The 17,514-nt window shown below is 39.0% G+C and overlaps 1 protein-coding gene and 1 long non-coding RNA gene across 3 annotated transcripts in view; both read right to left on the bottom strand.

The window, feature by feature from the left end:
• LOC115209667 (cytosolic phospholipase A2-like) overlaps positions 1-17,514 on the bottom strand; it is a 93,173-nt gene that overhangs the window by 53,787 nt on the left and 21,872 nt on the right. For both annotated transcript variants that reach the window (XM_029778135.2, XM_029778136.2), the window contains exons 2-3: positions 12,158-12,182; positions 3,473-3,554 (exon numbers count right to left, since the gene is read on the bottom strand). In XM_029778135.2, the coding sequence (XP_029633995.1) occupies positions 3,473-3,554; positions 12,158-12,182 (107 nt within the window). The remainder of the gene's footprint in view (positions 1-3,472; positions 3,555-12,157; positions 12,183-17,514) is intronic.
• LOC118762663 overlaps positions 13,352-17,514 on the bottom strand; it is a 4,240-nt gene continuing 77 nt past the window's right edge. The window contains exons 1-2 of the long non-coding RNA XR_004998431.1: positions 17,306-17,514; positions 13,352-13,568 (exon numbers count right to left, since the gene is read on the bottom strand). The exon at positions 17,306-17,514 is cut by the window's right edge and continues 77 nt beyond it. This is a non-coding gene — a long non-coding RNA (uncharacterized LOC118762663). The remainder of the gene's footprint in view (positions 13,569-17,305) is intronic.

The following is a 17,514-nucleotide window of genomic DNA, read 5'->3' as shown; positions in this document are numbered from 1 at the left end:
TACTTTATTGACTGTTAAAATAAGGTTTTTTTATAGTATATGTTTTCTATATGGTGTGAATAATATCTTTCTTTATTGAATTGTTTTATAGAGGTTTTTATCTAAATTATATACATATATATTGTGAAATTTGATTTAAAACTGTTAAATTGAATTTTTCCCTGTACGTTTTGGAATTATATTCCCTACTATTATTTTTAGACATACATATATATACGTACATATATATATATATATATATATATACATACATATATATATATACATACATATATATATATACATTTCTATATGCTACGTTGGATACATTGGTTGTTCATCTGGTATGTTGAGGTTTGTTCATTCGTTATAAATCTTAAATTATGCTGGCACTGATGATTAAAAAGTGCATTTCTGCACTAATTATGAAATCATGTGATTTGCAGCTGAATTCTGTTTTTAAATGTCTTGCATTGAGAGTTGCATTCCCTCGCATTCGGTACAATGTGTCTATTTATTTTGGTAGTTTTGACTTTAAGAGTCCCTCCTAGTGTGGCATTTATGTATAACAATGCCCTCTATATAATATAAATAAATATATTTAAGAGAAAAAATTGGTGTATTTTTCTTTTATGAGGTTTTTCACACTAACTACTTGATAAATTCTTATAAAGATTTTATCCTATTTTTAAATTGTATATATACATACATATATATATATATATATATATATATATATACACATACACAAACATATATATATACATACATATATTATTATTATTATGGCTGCCCCCTCGTTATCGAGTATGGCCATTGCACGAAGCTGAACTGTTACTGGTGCTGTGATCGAATGTGACTTTTTAGCCCAGCTAAAGATCTACAATGTCTTGTACAGATTTGGCAACTAAAACCTTTACCGGACAATAGCCGGCTGGAGTTGTAACTGGGCTTCATGTACCTTTGCATGTCGTTTAAGTCCTCCTGCCGAATCACACTCTCTTCCACATGCCCGACAGATATGATTAGTATGGTGTGTTACACCACCACCAGTGGCCAGGTTGTCACTCATCTGTACATACGTATATACATATATATACATACATACATATATATATATATATACATACATACATACATACATATATATATATATATGTATATATATATATAAATATATATATATATATATAAATATATATTTATATACATATATATATACATATACATAAACATATACATACATACATACATATATATATATACGTTTAAATATTTGTTGTGCAAGATTTTTTAGAACTTTGGCCGAAATAAGATTAAGATTAATGTAAAAAATAAATATCACTGAAGCAAAATAACACCAAATATACAGTGCGTGTGTTTTTATTGGCTAAACTGGCAATATGATCATTCCGAAATATATATATATAAATATATATATATATATTATATATATATATATATAATATATATATATATATATATAATATATATATAATATATATATACATACATATATATATATATATATATATACATATATATATATGCATAGACATACATATACATACTCATATATATATACATATATATACAAAGATTGGGTGAACTACACGGACATTCCAGACTCTGACTGAAGAAGCAATTGGCTGCGAATGATGAATGATCTTTGTATCCTGTTTGATCCTGTTTGCTGTTGTCCTTTTCCTGCTTCTTATGTTTCTACAATTTCCGTTTGTGTTGTTTTACTTTTCATTCATCCATGCAGTGCTACATACAATTTGGCACATATATATATATGTATATATATACGTATATATACATATTTGTATATTACATACACATATATATACATATATATATATATATATTATATATATATATATATATATGAAAGAAGGTTTGAAAATGCGAAGACTGTATATATGTAATGTAGCAATTTGCAACAACCAATAATTAACGCAACCAAACTTCTACATGTTACTTTTGACAATCTTTTTCCAAAGAGTGAAACCGGTAAAGTAAATAAACATCTTTTAAAATTGCATTTTCAAACCTTCTTCCGTATATAATTCCACTCGTGCGGTACCCTACAACTCCACTTTGTTATATATATATATATATATATATTGTTGTTGTTGGCATCCTTTTTGTCTTGGGAGACAATGGAGTTGCGCATAAAATAGTCCAGTCTGGCTTTTACATTTCATGTCCTGATACATTTCCTGCTGTGGCTGTGTAGTCCTATCCTGGACAAACACTCCCTCTGGCAGGTACCACAAATGTAGCGAAGACTGTTCCTGGCTGGCTGTAATGTCATAGTTTCTTGTTGACGTTTTGTCTTGTCTATATATATATATATATATATATATATATATATATGTATATACGCACACATATATACACCGTATATAGAAACATACACATATATGTGTGTGTGTATGTTAAATAAAATAAGATAACAAGACCAAGGCAATGTGATATTTCCAAGACATTTCTAAAGAGAAAAATGGTCTTACAGCTGTTTCAGGGAAATAAATGACATCCCATCAATAGAGACAAGTTAGCAGAGTTACAATAGAAGGAATAAGTAGAGTTCATTATAACTTGTCTCTGGTGATGGGATATCATTTATTTCCCTGAAACAGCTATAAGACCACTTTTCTCTTTAGAAATGTCTTGGAAATATCCCATTGCCTTAGTTTGTTATCTTAGACTCCTCACTCATACTATCATTGAACCAGGAGTTCAACAGTGGTCCTTCCACTTACATAGCCTTATCTGCCTTTTGGATCTTCTGGATGCCAAAACCTCTCATATATATATATATATATATATGTTTTACTTGTTTCAGTCAATATACTGCGGCCATGCTGGGGCACCACCTTGAATTTTTAGTCAAATGAATCAAGCCTAGTACTTTTCTACTTAAGCCTGATGCTTATTCAATCAATATCTTTTGCCAAACTACTAGGTTACAGGGATGCAAACACTTCAACACAGGTTGTGGAGTGGTGGTGAGGGGACAAACACAGAAAGACATACACATGCATGCGCGCACACACACACACACGCACACACATACACACACATGCGTGTGCACATACGCATGTGTGTATATATATATGTATGTATGTATGAATGTGTGTGTATGTGTGTGCATATATATATATATATATATATATATATGTATATGTATATGTATATGTATATCCATTCTCGGAGAATAGCATTGCAAGCACAAAGATTGCAATAATGTAGACACTAGAAAAGCAGGTATCAGACATTACTGGAAGATCAGAAATGCATAAGGTCTCCTTGGACAAGAACAGAAATAACTGAGGCAAACTGGCGATGTCTCACAATGTTGGATGCATTAATTTTACAACTTTTTATGGGTACAAGAATAATTATTATGTTAGCTATAATTCCCATAATAATTAATACAGCATTAACTAAAATAAAAGATTCAAGTTAGTGTGTATAAACTTACTGAGGTCATATGCCCATCCTTTGGAGACATTTCTGGCACACAGCACATTGACATATAACAACAGACATGCTTTTTGCTCGACCTTCAGAAGAACAACAAAGAAAAGAAAAGAAACAATGTTAGTTCAGTTTATGAAATTGAAGAAAAGCTAACATGTCAATACATATAACTAATAGAAATATGAATTCATGCACATAGTTAACTTAAATAATTGTGTACATTAACACTGTTAACCAACAGAAATGTTCACACACACACACACACACACACACACACACACATACACACACACATTAATATTGTTTTTCTGTTCAGTTATAATAAAAACAATTAATCTAAATGTTACTTCAAAGTATGTAGCGAGACCAATTTCTATTACTGCATTTTTGAAAGCATGAAGTTGGCTTTATAGGTTCATCGAGCTAGTCTGTAGTGACTGGTTATAACATATCCATCATGTGAGTTTATCGGACACTTATTGAGCCCCGTGTTGTGGTTAGTTGAGTGTCATGCGCAAATTGGAATAAAGTTCTACTCTTATTTTAAAGCTGGTTTCTTTACTTATTTCTACGAATTAACAGGCAAAATATATTGTGCAGTGATATACACAATTCTTTAGTAAAACCAAGGGAGACTTTGATTATCGTAAAAAAGCACAAATTTGTTTATCCTTTAGCAAGAATTGTACTGACAGTGACTTTGAAGCTTTACCCAGCTTTGAAGCTTAGTTGGCCAAAACTTCGAATTCTCTGTCAAAACTATTCTTGTGAAAGAATTATATATATATATATATATATATATATATATATATATATATATATATATATGTATATAAATATATGAATGAAGTGTTTAATGTTTAAGAATGAAATGAAGAAAGTGCAATAATAACGTTCACACTCACTGATGGTCGCTCTGATGGAAGCCTTTAGCTTACAGAGTGCTTGTTTTTATAACTTTGGAAAAACAGCCAGAAGGATAGACATATTGTTGAGAACAAATGATTTGGTTGGAGGTCTGTTATCTCCATTCCAGCCACTGATGGCCTAGACGAGGTTAGAAGAGTCAAGTGGCAAAGACATTATTCTGCTATATGAAGGCATCTGGGAAATGTATAACTGCTGTCATTCACAGAAAAACTATTGTTTTATCGTGAGAAAAGCGCTGTTTAAGTGTTAAGTGAAATTTGGCAATCGAGGATCGAATCCATGCTATGCCTGCATGAAGCCACTACAAATACGTTGTGGAATAAAAATGTTTAGCAGTTCAAATCTGAGTAGTGAAATGCAGAATTAGGTCGGCTGATTGTGAGAATCAAATATTGATCGCTTCACTAAAAACTGCAGGTGGTATGGGTTATTTCCCTTGGGTTGTTTAAATAAAATATTAGTAATATGTAGTAGATAGAAGGATCTCTATTGGAGGGGCCCTGTTATCGATTTTTTCAACAATCTAAGTATGTCACGAGGAATCCAGACATGGGTTCTACTCATGTGTCAAATAAAGTATAAAAGTGATATTGTCTGCAAAAATTAGAAATTGGACACAAAAAATCACTATTCAAAGTAATCGAGCATAAACAATGAATTTCTAAATTCGATGCCTCAATTAGTTTCATGAAAATGCTGCATGAACTGTAAATAAGCAATAAATATTATGATTTGTAAAATAAGTATAAGTGATAGAGTGTCCTAAGTGAATGTGGTGTGGAAGTTTGGTTTAATTTTTTATGAATTTTAAGCATTCAAAATATGAGTTCATTGTATTGGGACACACTTATTAAATACGTTCTGGAATCAAAAATTTACGTACTATCATCGAAAAATTTTAACTGGAAAAATGCAGAATTTCCGGAGTTATGGGAATTGAAAGTGTACATGCATCAAGAAAGTGCAATAATAAGGTTTAGCAGTTCAAAATTGTGAGTAGTGAAAATCAAAATTAGGTCCGCTGATCGTGAGAATCAAAAATTGATCGCTTCGATAAAACTAACAGCTGTAAGTGCAGGTGTTATGGGTTATTTTCCTTGAGTGTTTAAAAAAATATTGTGCCGGTGCTATGGGTTATTTCCCTTGGGTGTTTAAAAAATTAGTTATATGAGGTAGATATAAAGGTCCCTTTATATCGATTTTTTTTCAACAATCTAAGTATGTCACGAGGTTTCCAGACATGCGTTCTTCTCACATGTCAAGTTTCATCAAAATCAATAAAACGATGTTGGAGGAGGCAGCTAACAACGCCACAAACACATACCGATTTTCCACATATGTAGTAGATAAAAGAGAGATTCTGTCCGCTTAAAATGAAAGTAAATGGTTCAAGGGAAGCTTATGTAATGATACAACATTAGCTGTGCACAAACCTATGAGGAACTGCACTGAGGCAAATATTATCCCTGGTTGTGGTAAAGGTGACACCGTCTTCGTTCCTCGCACACTAGTTATATCATCTAATATCCCATTCCAATTTAAGCCGTTATACTTTCCTTTCCCACTTTCTTTTGGCGTGAGCATTAATAAAACTCAGGGCCAAACACTAAAAGTTGCTGGATTGCAACTTGAAGAACAAACAGAAGGTCGTATATGAAATCCATCTTTTTTCTACTTCAATTATTACGTGCTTTTCTCTTATATAATGCAGGACGAGTAAACCTAAATCTGTAGTAGTAGTCTTATCCTAGTTCAAATTCGAAACTGAATCTTTCAATTCTCCTTGGGCACACAGCCTATTCAAATGTCAGAAGAAACCGTGAAAATAGGTCTTCCCCTTCACTTGTGGAGAAACAGGTGGCCCAAGAAACAGTAAAAGTAATTATCCGATCAACGACAGGTATTACTGTTAGCGCGTATATATATATATATATATATATATATATATATATATATATATATATATATATATATATATATATATATATATGTATATACACACATACACACGCACACATTGCTGACTAATAGAAATGAGGACATATATTTAGCTAACAAACACATATATGAAGATATAAATAAAGGCACATACTTAATCCAGCAGAAATATGAACATATACGCTTGGTTAACAGACAGAAATATGGACAGACAGAAGCATACGACATATAAATATTACAATCGACAGTAAAATAATAGGCAATGACACTGTACTAGAAATATAGGCTTTCGAAATAAAAGCCAGCACCACAAAGCATATTAATGCAACAAATATATTACTTCCGACCTCAGAAATGGCCCCACCTGGTTACACACACCATCTACAACATGTAAACAATATTACAAACCACTTTATTTATAGGAGACTTCATTCGATGGCTTCTGGTTTTCAAATTGTACAGATAACAAAAAAGGTAACATAAAAATAGTATCGCAACTAAAATTCCATTCGATGCATCCTAGTGACATTATCAAGAGTGCACTTTTGCACCAAAAGCCAATACGAGAGTTTCTCTCATGGTAACTACCGCTGTAATTTTTGTTTTGACGGAACATTCACGTTTTAGTGGTGATAAATTAAATCCTTTCATATCATATCGTAAACTATCCTTACTAACTCACTAAATCACAATAAATTCACTCAACAACGAAGAAATTCACTTTTGTAAACATGAAAATATAACAAAAAAGACAAAAAAACCCCCTCCGTGAATGGAACTTTGATACTGTAGTACATATATTTAACATGATTATTATAATGCATCAACTAAGCCTAATTTCATAAGTCAGCACAAAAAATACACCTGATACATCAGAAATAGATAAATTCATTTCAAAAATAACAACAATCTCATAAAACCAAGATTAACTTTATTAGACACAACCGAAACAAAACTCAACAGAAGAAAGTTCTACTGTAATTTTCTTTAATGTAAATAAATGCTTCTGTTAATTTAAGAATTTGCCAGCAAAATCTTATAAAATGACAATAAGAAATAAACCGAAACTTAGAAAAAAATCAACAAGAAAAATAAACATGCTGCTGTTTATTTCTAAAACGGAAGCCTCTTCGACTCTGCCGTCTATCGTCGGATCATATTCACTTCCAGCAGCTCAAATATGATAAAGACAGCCACTAACAACAACCTTCGACTATACATGGCACTCGAATCTCATGTCAAAACTGTCTGCCTATAATCTCTATCCTTCCCTCGTTCCTTGAATCAGTGACTTCCTCCATATCATATATGTTGGTGGAGCTATCTGACCTACTGTCTCTGATCGCTCTCATCACCAACATCTACACTTACCGGCACTCTCAAATTCCCCAGAATATGGAAACTATTATGAAATCGTGACACTTCTAAAACCCAACGAAATCCAAGTGAATATAGGCCCCAAATTTCTGTATACACATCCTCGAACATTTTAGAATGGCTTTTCGTGAGGGTGGTCACTAATTTAAAGTATGAAAGTGTTTGTGACAAATGCACTTTTGAGAAGCATGTGTAACTTTATTAAAATAGGAACGAGCGCTGACAAGTACCTAGAGGTTGGAAGCCGCTGTAATCTAACAGGAACGAAGCTAGCTTAAACGAAAATATACAGCTCATTATGAAGGAGAGTTGTGGCTTATATCATCCAGACTTTCGAGGAATGAAGTTAGCATAAATGAACTCAGGCTGTTCTGGAGGTGACAAGTCGAGAGCCGATATAACTCCAAGTTGGCGGTGAACAAACACTGTTTCATGTTGGAAGAAGAACTGTTGCTGCCTAATAATGTTCAACAACTGTCTAATAATTCCCGCTTCTCTGCTAGGGCAGATAACTGCCTTTTGCATTCCTACGCGTCCAGCACTGATTGGCTGGAGTATGCCATAGCACAACTGTACTATGCCGTGGCAATACAATTAGCTTTCCCGACTCACTTCAGGCTAATCTTTTACATCACAAATCCATCCATCACGTTCTCTCCAAATCACAATACGATTCTGGTCACTACGATTAACCATTACAATATTCACAAATTTAATACAGAAAATGCACAATAGCTTCAAAAAGATAAAAACTTCCAGCACGTATAACTTTATAAACCACACAGACAGACTCCTCACACACAGATGACATCACACCTCATCTTCCTGGCATACCCGGACACAGTTATACGATAATTCCAACCTATAGGCGCAGGAGTGGATGTGTGGTAAGTAGCTTGCTAACCAACCACATGGTTCCGGGTTCAGTCCCACTGCGTGGTACCTTGGGCAAGTGTCTTCTGCTATAGCCCTGGGCCGACCAATGCCTTGTGAGTGGATTTGGTAGACGGAAACTGTATGTATATATATATATATATATATATATATATATATATTATATATATATATATATATATATATATATGTATGTGTGTGTGTGTGTGTATGTGTTTGTGTGTCTGTGTTTGTCCCCCTAGCATTGCTTGACAACCGATGCTGGTGTGTTTACGTCCCCGTCACTTAGCGGTTCGGCAAAAGAGACCGATAGAATAAGTACTGGGCTTACAAAGAATAAGTCCCGGGGTCGATTTGCTCGACTAAAGGCGGTGCTCCAGCATGGCCGCAGTCAAATGACTGAAACAAGTAAAAGAGTAAGAGTTAGCTAAGTAACCCAGCCAAGGCTCAACAATAAAAACTCAAATCAGTTCCTACCAAAACCGCATTACCAACCATCACGTTCAACAATACACACAGACAATATAGTAAGGAAGACAAGAATAATTCACAAATATATTTAAAGCAATTAAACATGCATAAAAAGCAGAATAGTCATAGCTGGAATGTTTTTAATTAATCGGTTAGCACGATCCTGTCTGAGTTGGAAAATAAGCATCCTCCTCCTCTTCCTCTCCCACCCCTCCTCTTTCCCCTTCCCTCTCATCATCAACATCAACAATAATAAGTTTAAAATAAATACTGATACATACTATCAAAATAAACGAAACGGCAACCGCTGCAACGCAAATCAATTCGATCAGTGTTTAGTTGCATGCTAACATTGATATAACACAAATGTATTCAGATAAGTAAGTTAATGATCAAACTGCGAGTTTTTAGCGTGTAACAAAGACAACAGACACACGTCATTAGTAGCTTATAATAAGCATGAAATCAAACTAGGGTCATTTGAGGTTTGAGATATGAGTTAAGGCGATAATGAGATCTTACAGACAAAAGAAAATGAAAGCAAAGAACAAGTAAGATGATTAGGCAGTTAATTTAACACTGTAAAAGAAGCAACACAGATTTCAATGTTTCGGACTGTAGTCCTTCGTTAAAATGAAACATTGGAAGGGTAAAAGGCGAATGTACGGTTAATGAACCCCGCTGTACTCTTTTATTTTCAGGTTGTTTTGTTTTTCTTGGCAAAGTACCTCAATCCGAAACGTTGAACTATCTTGTTCCTTTCTGACAGTGTAAAATAAATTACCTTGTACTCCTATTTATTTTTGTTGCTTCTATTCCTGACATACTTGCAGCAGAATAGATTGACAAAAACATAAATGACAAACTATTCTCTCTCCCTTTTATTTATAGTTGTTGTTTGGACGTAGCAGAGAGCACTTAGCTATAAAGATCATATGGGGAAACAATGACGCCTAAAAACTTACTAATCAGAACATGCCACCACCATACATAATGGCCACGAAGTCTGCTGGCCTAAAAATACTGTGCAAAAACAGTATATATTTCAAAACATTTCTATGACCGCGTGTTTTTTGTAATCATGCATTTTTCTATGTATTTTCATGTGATATTTAATTTGTGTTCAAAGCATGCATTTCTATGCTTTATTATTTATATGCAAATCTCTTACATTCATTTTTCCACCTTGTTTGAATTTTCACACATTTTGTTGTAAGATGCTGTATTTTTTTTCTTGCTCTGCATAATTCGGCATGCATTCTAATAACTGTACTAGCATGTTCAATCATTTTGTCCTACCATTTTTGCAATTATCTTTCCTATTATCGCACATTTGCGTCCCGCAAATGTTCTGGTTGGGGAGTTCTGTACCAGAATGGATTGACAAAAGCATAAATTCTCTCTCCCTTTTATTTATAGTTGTTGTTTGGACGTAGCAGAGAACACTTAGTTATAAAGATCATATTTTAATCATTTGCTCTGATTAGTTACTTTTTAGGCGCAATTTGTCCCCTAAATAATTACGCCAAATTATCCGATCAACCAATCAGATGCGCTCAAATGGATCACATGTTCCCTTGGTGGAAAAAAATCTTACACATCCAGCAATTTCCTTAAATAGATGAGTTTTTCCCCTATTAAGGAGTCTAGCTTACGTTTGCCACCAGAAAACTATTGCTCGCTTTCTTCGCATTACGACACAATGAAATTCATCACCGCCGACACCACCGATATCGCCGCTACAGGGTCTTACTGCATCTAACGCCGACAACGACGACATCAGTGGAGGCGCAATGGCCAGTGGTTAGGGCAGCGGATTCGTGGTCGTAAGAGCGCGGTTTCGATTCCCAGACCGGCATTGTCAGTGTTTATTGAGCAAAAACACCTAGGCTCCACGAGGCTCCGGCGGGGTCGGGGTACGAACCCCGCTGTACTTTTTCACCACTCTTTCTCTCACTCTTTCTTCCTACTTTTGCCACAAAGCAGAGGAACCATGGTGTAACCCACTAAGATGTGGTAAACTTTCAGACCCTAGTCTAGATTGCGAATCTTCTGTACCCCCAGGATGGTTCAAGCTTTCCACCTATTAAAAGCCACCGTTTACGGAATGAGGATAACAACGTAGCTTTCGCACCCGTGCAACCACCAGTCTATCGCGTGTGGTGGGTGGATCTTCAAGTTGCCACACGCATTCTTAGTAGCTTAGAGTAGGCTCGAATTAGAAATTATTCTTTGTAGCTAATGGCGTGCGTCCTTATTGGAAGAAGAAGAAGAAGAAGAAATTTTTGCTATTCTTGTTTATGTCTCCTCACTTACATGTATATTCTAACGAGTCGCTTCTTAAATTTCGCACCTCTCTTGTTCAATAAACACTGAATTAAACTTGTAAAACAATTTATTTTCTCCTTTCGATTTTTAATGCTTATTTTAGCGGGTTACTAAACTATCAGTTTGGTCTCCCTGCTAAATATTAAAAAAAAAAAAAATATTAACTCGTTGAAATTGTCTTCCATGATTTCAAATTTCATAATTGACGCGATATCGTAAAAGAATATAAAATAAAAAATAAAAATAAAAAGAAACTATGAAATAAAATTTGTCAGCACAGTTTCCCAGATGGACAAGTAAAAAACTGCACCACCGAATCATACATATTCTCACAAATAAACATTATTATCACAATGAAAAAGATTACATCGTCGACAAAATTCAAACACAGTAAACTGTTCCAAGCTAAGCTACATTTTCAGAGCGAGAAATTACTCCAGCATTAGAAATGTGTTACTCACATTGGAGTATTGCACATTCATAATATACGGAACAGCTGTTATCCTCGGCACCATTCTACAGTCGTATCTAAAACAAGGTTATCTAAACTGACAGGAAAAATTTAAAATAAATATGTCTTTAATCCAACAGAGATCTGTCTCGCAGATATTTCATGTAAACTCAAAGATTAGTTGTGACTCAATACACACGAAGGTTATGTACATAAAGCAAGTTATTTTGATTTTAACAATAGGCGCTTCACAAAACTTTGCTCCACGACTGTTTTCAAAGAAGAAAACTGACTTACCTCAAACAATTGATAGGGATCAAATCTGAAAAATAAATAAATAAATAAAACAAATAAAATAAATGACATTCTTTTTGTTATTTCGACATAAAGAGACTAATTTAATGAACCCATGTATATACGCAAATACATACACTCACTCAAACATACACGCATGCACGTATATAGAAGCGCGCGCGTACACACACACACACACAAGAATGTACGGATGCCCTTTTCTTTCCACGAACGGTCCGTGGGGACTTCCTTGACAAGCGAGAAATGCTTGCCGTGGAATTTTCGTGGAAGAACGCAGAGATAGTTACATTCCTTTCGGTATTATGTGTAAGACACCATATTGTCTGTTAGATACAGACAGTTTCATCACACCTGCTTCGATACTTAGAATGCAGAAACCTGGAAGAAATACCGCAAGGCATTTTGTCCAGTTTGAATTCATAATCTCTGGGCAAGTAAAGAGCTGTGTATTTGTGGTTACATCCAAGATGTCGTACATAGCTGGTGTTACATTGAAACGTAGGGGTGGCTGAGGAATAGCTTTTAAACTGCTGATGACGCAAACAAATTTCTGTTGTGGAATTAACACAGGTTCGTTAAAGGACGCCTTACGTTGAGAAAGAAGTATAATACAAACATCAACTAATAAAAAACAAAACAGGCGCAGTGGATGACAGAGAGCAGATAATTTGATGTCATGTGAGACAGCCAGACGTACAGGTAGGCAGACAGACCAACAGATAGATAGACTGACAGACAGGCAAACAGACAGGCATATAGTTAGGAATATAGGTATACAGATACATAGACAGATCAACCGATTTGTAATTACATAGTTGAGTAAGGAAATAGAATGGCTAGATTGATAGATGTAGAGGTAGATTGGCAGGTAGATATATAAATAAGTCGGTGGATTTATAGATAAATAGATATTTGGCCGTCTGCAATAAGTTAATACAATTATAAACGGTAACTGTCAGAAGACATAAGTATGAAAAGTAAAATATGATGCTGATAAATCTGCTGCATTAAATGTTAGATTATGATTTACAAAATAAAAATGGCGATAATCATTGATTAAGACGCCGTCCGTTTCTCTTGGTAGCTTCGTATCAGATCACGTCCTCCTGGTATCTACTGACGGAGAGCGAAGAGACTTCCTTAGTCAGCCGTCACAGTTAATGTTTATTTTTTGGTTCCAGATTATTTCCGATCAAGTAAACTTACTATATGATCAAAGGTGCCCCCATCTGTATGCATCACGTATTTTAAGGTCTCAGACTTCATGTCCAGTATCAACTTCTTCCAGTTGGAGGGTCGCCAGAGATTAAATGAAAAGTTATTTCATTCGTGAATACAGACTCAAAGAATAAGTTTTCTAAATTATCCCTTTAAAGAGAGCTCGATTAATTTACTGTATGTGGTGTGATGATGAAGGAGTGTGGCGGAATGGGGGAGCGGAAGTGGGGCTTGCAGGTCTTGCAGGGCGCATGCGCCGGCGGAAGCGGAAGTGAGAGACAGAACGCACGTGCGGCATCGACGAGTTGGCTCAGACCCCAGGAAGGCACGAAGACGACAAGACGTTAGCAAGTTGGCTGAAGGCCATCCGACTTCATCCCCGGTCAGGTAAGACCTAATTGCACTTCTATTTCCTTTTCCTTGTTCTGTTGTGCTCCTTTCATCATCCCTACTACAAGCTATTTCGGCAGTTCGTCAGCGTTCACATTTTTTTTTCAACACGATGTCTGCAAAAGTTAGGATCGCCAGTGACGTCGTCAGACCTTTTAACGGCGAAGGCGATGTAGTGGCCTGGATTCAGAAAATCAGGCTGGTGGCGAGACTGCAGGGCATAAGCGACGTGGCGAGTCTTATGGCGCTGTATTTGGAAGGAAGTGCGTTGTCGCTTTACCTAGAGATGGATGAAAAAGAACGGCTCTGCGATGGGAATATAGAGCGGCGCTTGTGTGACGCATACACGGAATGCGAGTACACAGCTTTCGCTAAGCTGGGTGCAATCAGGTGGACGGGAGGCCAGGTGGATGATTTTGCATCGGAAGCTAGAAGGCTAGCGACTCTGGCCGGGTTTGCCGGAGAAGGACTGGAGAGAGCAGCCCGACTGGCGTTCGTGAATGGGTTCCCCGATGATGTAGGGATTCACCTACAACGACTGCCCGGGGTCAAAAAGATGCCATTGAGCGAACTTGTAACTCATGCTCGCGTGTTGACGAAACACTCGGGGCGGAAGGCGATAGCGATGGCGGTGACGGAGGCGCGTAAAGACGGACGACGTCCCGAGAAAGAGGTACGGAAGCCCACCGTGCAACGAGAGCGGCCGTTCTCAGGACGGTGTTTTAAATGCCAGGGACCGCACATGGCGCGGGACTGTACGCAGCCGGGGCCCGTTTGCTATCGATGCAGGCAGACAGGGCACATTGCCCGTGATTGCGGCCAGGGAAACGACCGCGGGGAAGTTGCTGCCTCTCGAACTTTCCCCTCTAACGAGTAGAGGCGCTATTGGAGACACTGCCATTGATTGACGTGGAGGCCGAGGGGGAGACGTTCAAGGCCCTTGTGGATACGGGCTGTACGACCACCCTGGTGACTTCGAGGGTGACGAAGGAATGGAACGGGGTGTGTAGTGTCCGGGCGGTCGACGGCAGCGAAATCCGTTGCAGAGGCAGCAGCAAGGTAGAGATAGTGGTGCGCGGCGCGACGCTAAGGCTACAGGCAATTGTGGCCGAACGCGTGATAAATGGAATTGATGTGGTGATGGGGATGGACGCCATCAACTGCCTCGGTGGCGTCAGTGTTGTGGGAAATGATGTCACGTTCGGAAGCGTGGGGGCGTCGTGCACTGCGAGTCAGGATCGCCAGAGGGAGCAGAGCCCCGCGAGGGACTGCGCCGCTTACACCATCGAGGACAAAGACTTTCAGGCGGCGTTCGATGGTCAGCTCCTACATATACGACATTTTGGTGGACGAAACTGTAGTGCCAGCCGACGAGGTGGTGAGACATCTGGAGAAGTTCGGACTGATTGCTAAGCTACCGGAGTCGATTGAAGGGGGAGCCGCGCTGGGGCTGAAGCTGCGAAGAGATAGATCAGGTGAATTGGTGTTCCGGAGAGGAAATGAAATCAAAGAGATGAGTTCCAGCGTCAGCAGGAGAGAGCTGTTCTCGGTGTGTGGGAAGTTGGTCGGTCACTACCCGATCGCTGGATGGCTGCGCACGGCGTGTAGTTACACCAAGAGACGAGCGGAAGGAGAGAGGTGGGGCGACAAGGTGGGAGAAGGGACGGTGGCGATGATGCAGGAGATCCTAGAGAGGACAAGAGCGGAAGACCCGGTCAGGGGGAACTGGTACGTGCCCAGGACGAAATGCGGGACTGTCTGGTGTGATGCTAGCAGTATAGCGATAGGGGTGGTGTTGGCAATCGAAGGCACTGCGGTGGAGGACGCGGCCTGGCTTCGGAAAGCAGATGATTTCAACCACATCAATGTCGCCGAATTAGACGCGCTGCTGAAAGGGGTGAACTTGGCCTTGAAATGGGGGCTGCGCACGATTGAAATGCGGACGGATTCGGCCACTGTGCTTGGCTGGGTAGGATCGGTGATCACCGGTGACAGGAGAGTGCGGACGAAAGGTGCTGCGGAGATGTTAGTGAAGCGCCGTCTAGGAGTTCTAGGTGAATTGATCGCCGAATTCGGACTGAAGCTGAACGTGGTCTTCGTGCCTTCGGAGTAAAACAAGGCGGACGTACTGACCAGGGTGAAAAGGGCGTGGTTGGAAGAACCGGAGGAGGCTCGGAAAGGGATAGCTGCGGCGTGTCGGTTGGATGACTCTGAACTGAAGAAACTGCACGCTATGCATCACCTGGGTGTGGACAGGACCCTGTATCTGGCAAAAAAGATTGATGCTGACGTGACCAGGAGAAGCGTCCGGAAGGTGGTCGGGAGCTGCGACAGGTGTCAGTCCATCGACCCTGCTCCGTGTGGGTATGAACAGGGAAGCCTTTCCGTGGAGCAGAACTGGAAAAGGCTAGCTGTGGATGTGACACACTACCGTCAGCGAATGTACTTCTCCATGGTCGACTGTGGGCCGGGCCGACTGGCCATTTGGAGGGAGTTGAGATCGGGCATTGCTGACGAGATCGTGCAGATCCTGAACGGGATATTTTTAGAGAGAGGTCCCGTGGAAGAACTACTGATGGACAACGGGGCGGCGTTTCGTTCGGAAGCATTGAGGGTTATGCTTGATCGGTGGAACGTGCGACGCTTGTTCAGAGCAGCGTATAGGCCGGGCGGTAACGGGATCGTGGAGAGGCACCATCGGACAGTCAAGGCCATAGCGGAAAGAGGGCACATTTAGCCGCTTGAAGCAGTTTTTTGGTACAACTTGTCTCCCCGATCCGGACAGGCTGAGGAATCGGTGCCACACAGGGCAATATTCAGGTACGAGTGGAGGCATCCGTGTACTACATCAATGCGACCCGGGGCAGAGGAAGAGCACGCCTTCGTGCAGGTCGGGGAGGAAGTCTGGGTAAAACCCCCAAACGCACGGTGTACATCGCAATGGGGAAAGGGGACAATAACCTCCGTAAATTCAAAGAATAACATCTCGATCGATGGTATGCCACGCCACGTTTTGGACATACGGAGGATTGTCCATGCCCCAGAGGATGGGACAAGCAACAGTGGGCAAGACGAAAACAACCGACAGGATGACGAGGTCGACAGCAACACACCAGAAACAAGTCCTAGGGTCGCGCTGCGACCACAGAGGGAGCGGCACCCTCCTCCCTGGTTGGCTGATTATGAAACCAGTTTCAGGTGCGGGAGCGAGTGAGGAAGCCGGTTCAGTGATCTATAGATCAGGGGGGCGTGTGGTGTGATGATGAAGGAGTGTGACGGAATGGGGGAGCGGAAGTGGGGCTTGCAGGTCTTGCAGGGCGCATGCGCCGGCGGAAGCGGAAGTGAGAGACAGAACGCACGTGCGGTATCGACGAGTTGGCTCAGACCCCAGGAAGGCACGAAGACGACAAGACGTTAGCAAGTTGGCTGAAGGCCATCCGACTTCATCCCCGGTCAGGTAAGACCTAATTGCACTTCTATTTCCTTTTCCTTGTTCTGTTGTGCTCCTTTCATCATCCCTACTACACTGTACACTTAAATTTGTTGTAAACATAAAAATATATTGTACTATATAGACTACATATCACATGGTGTTTAGTGATGTCATACATACAGTAACATGAATAGCAGTTTTATTGGTCTTTCGACAGTGTTTTATTGTTTTGAGAGGATTTCAAAAAACTGTTTTCCACATCTACTTTCGCAAATTATAACTGTAGTACTAAGTTATT

This window comes from Octopus sinensis, linkage group LG3 (genome assembly GCF_006345805.1).
Source record: "Octopus sinensis linkage group LG3, ASM634580v1, whole genome shotgun sequence".
In the NCBI taxonomy this organism is placed as follows: Eukaryota; Metazoa; Mollusca; class Cephalopoda; order Octopoda; family Octopodidae; genus Octopus; species Octopus sinensis.
The sequence above is the reverse complement of the archived record's forward strand: the minus strand, read 5'-3'. Positions and strand labels throughout refer to the sequence as shown.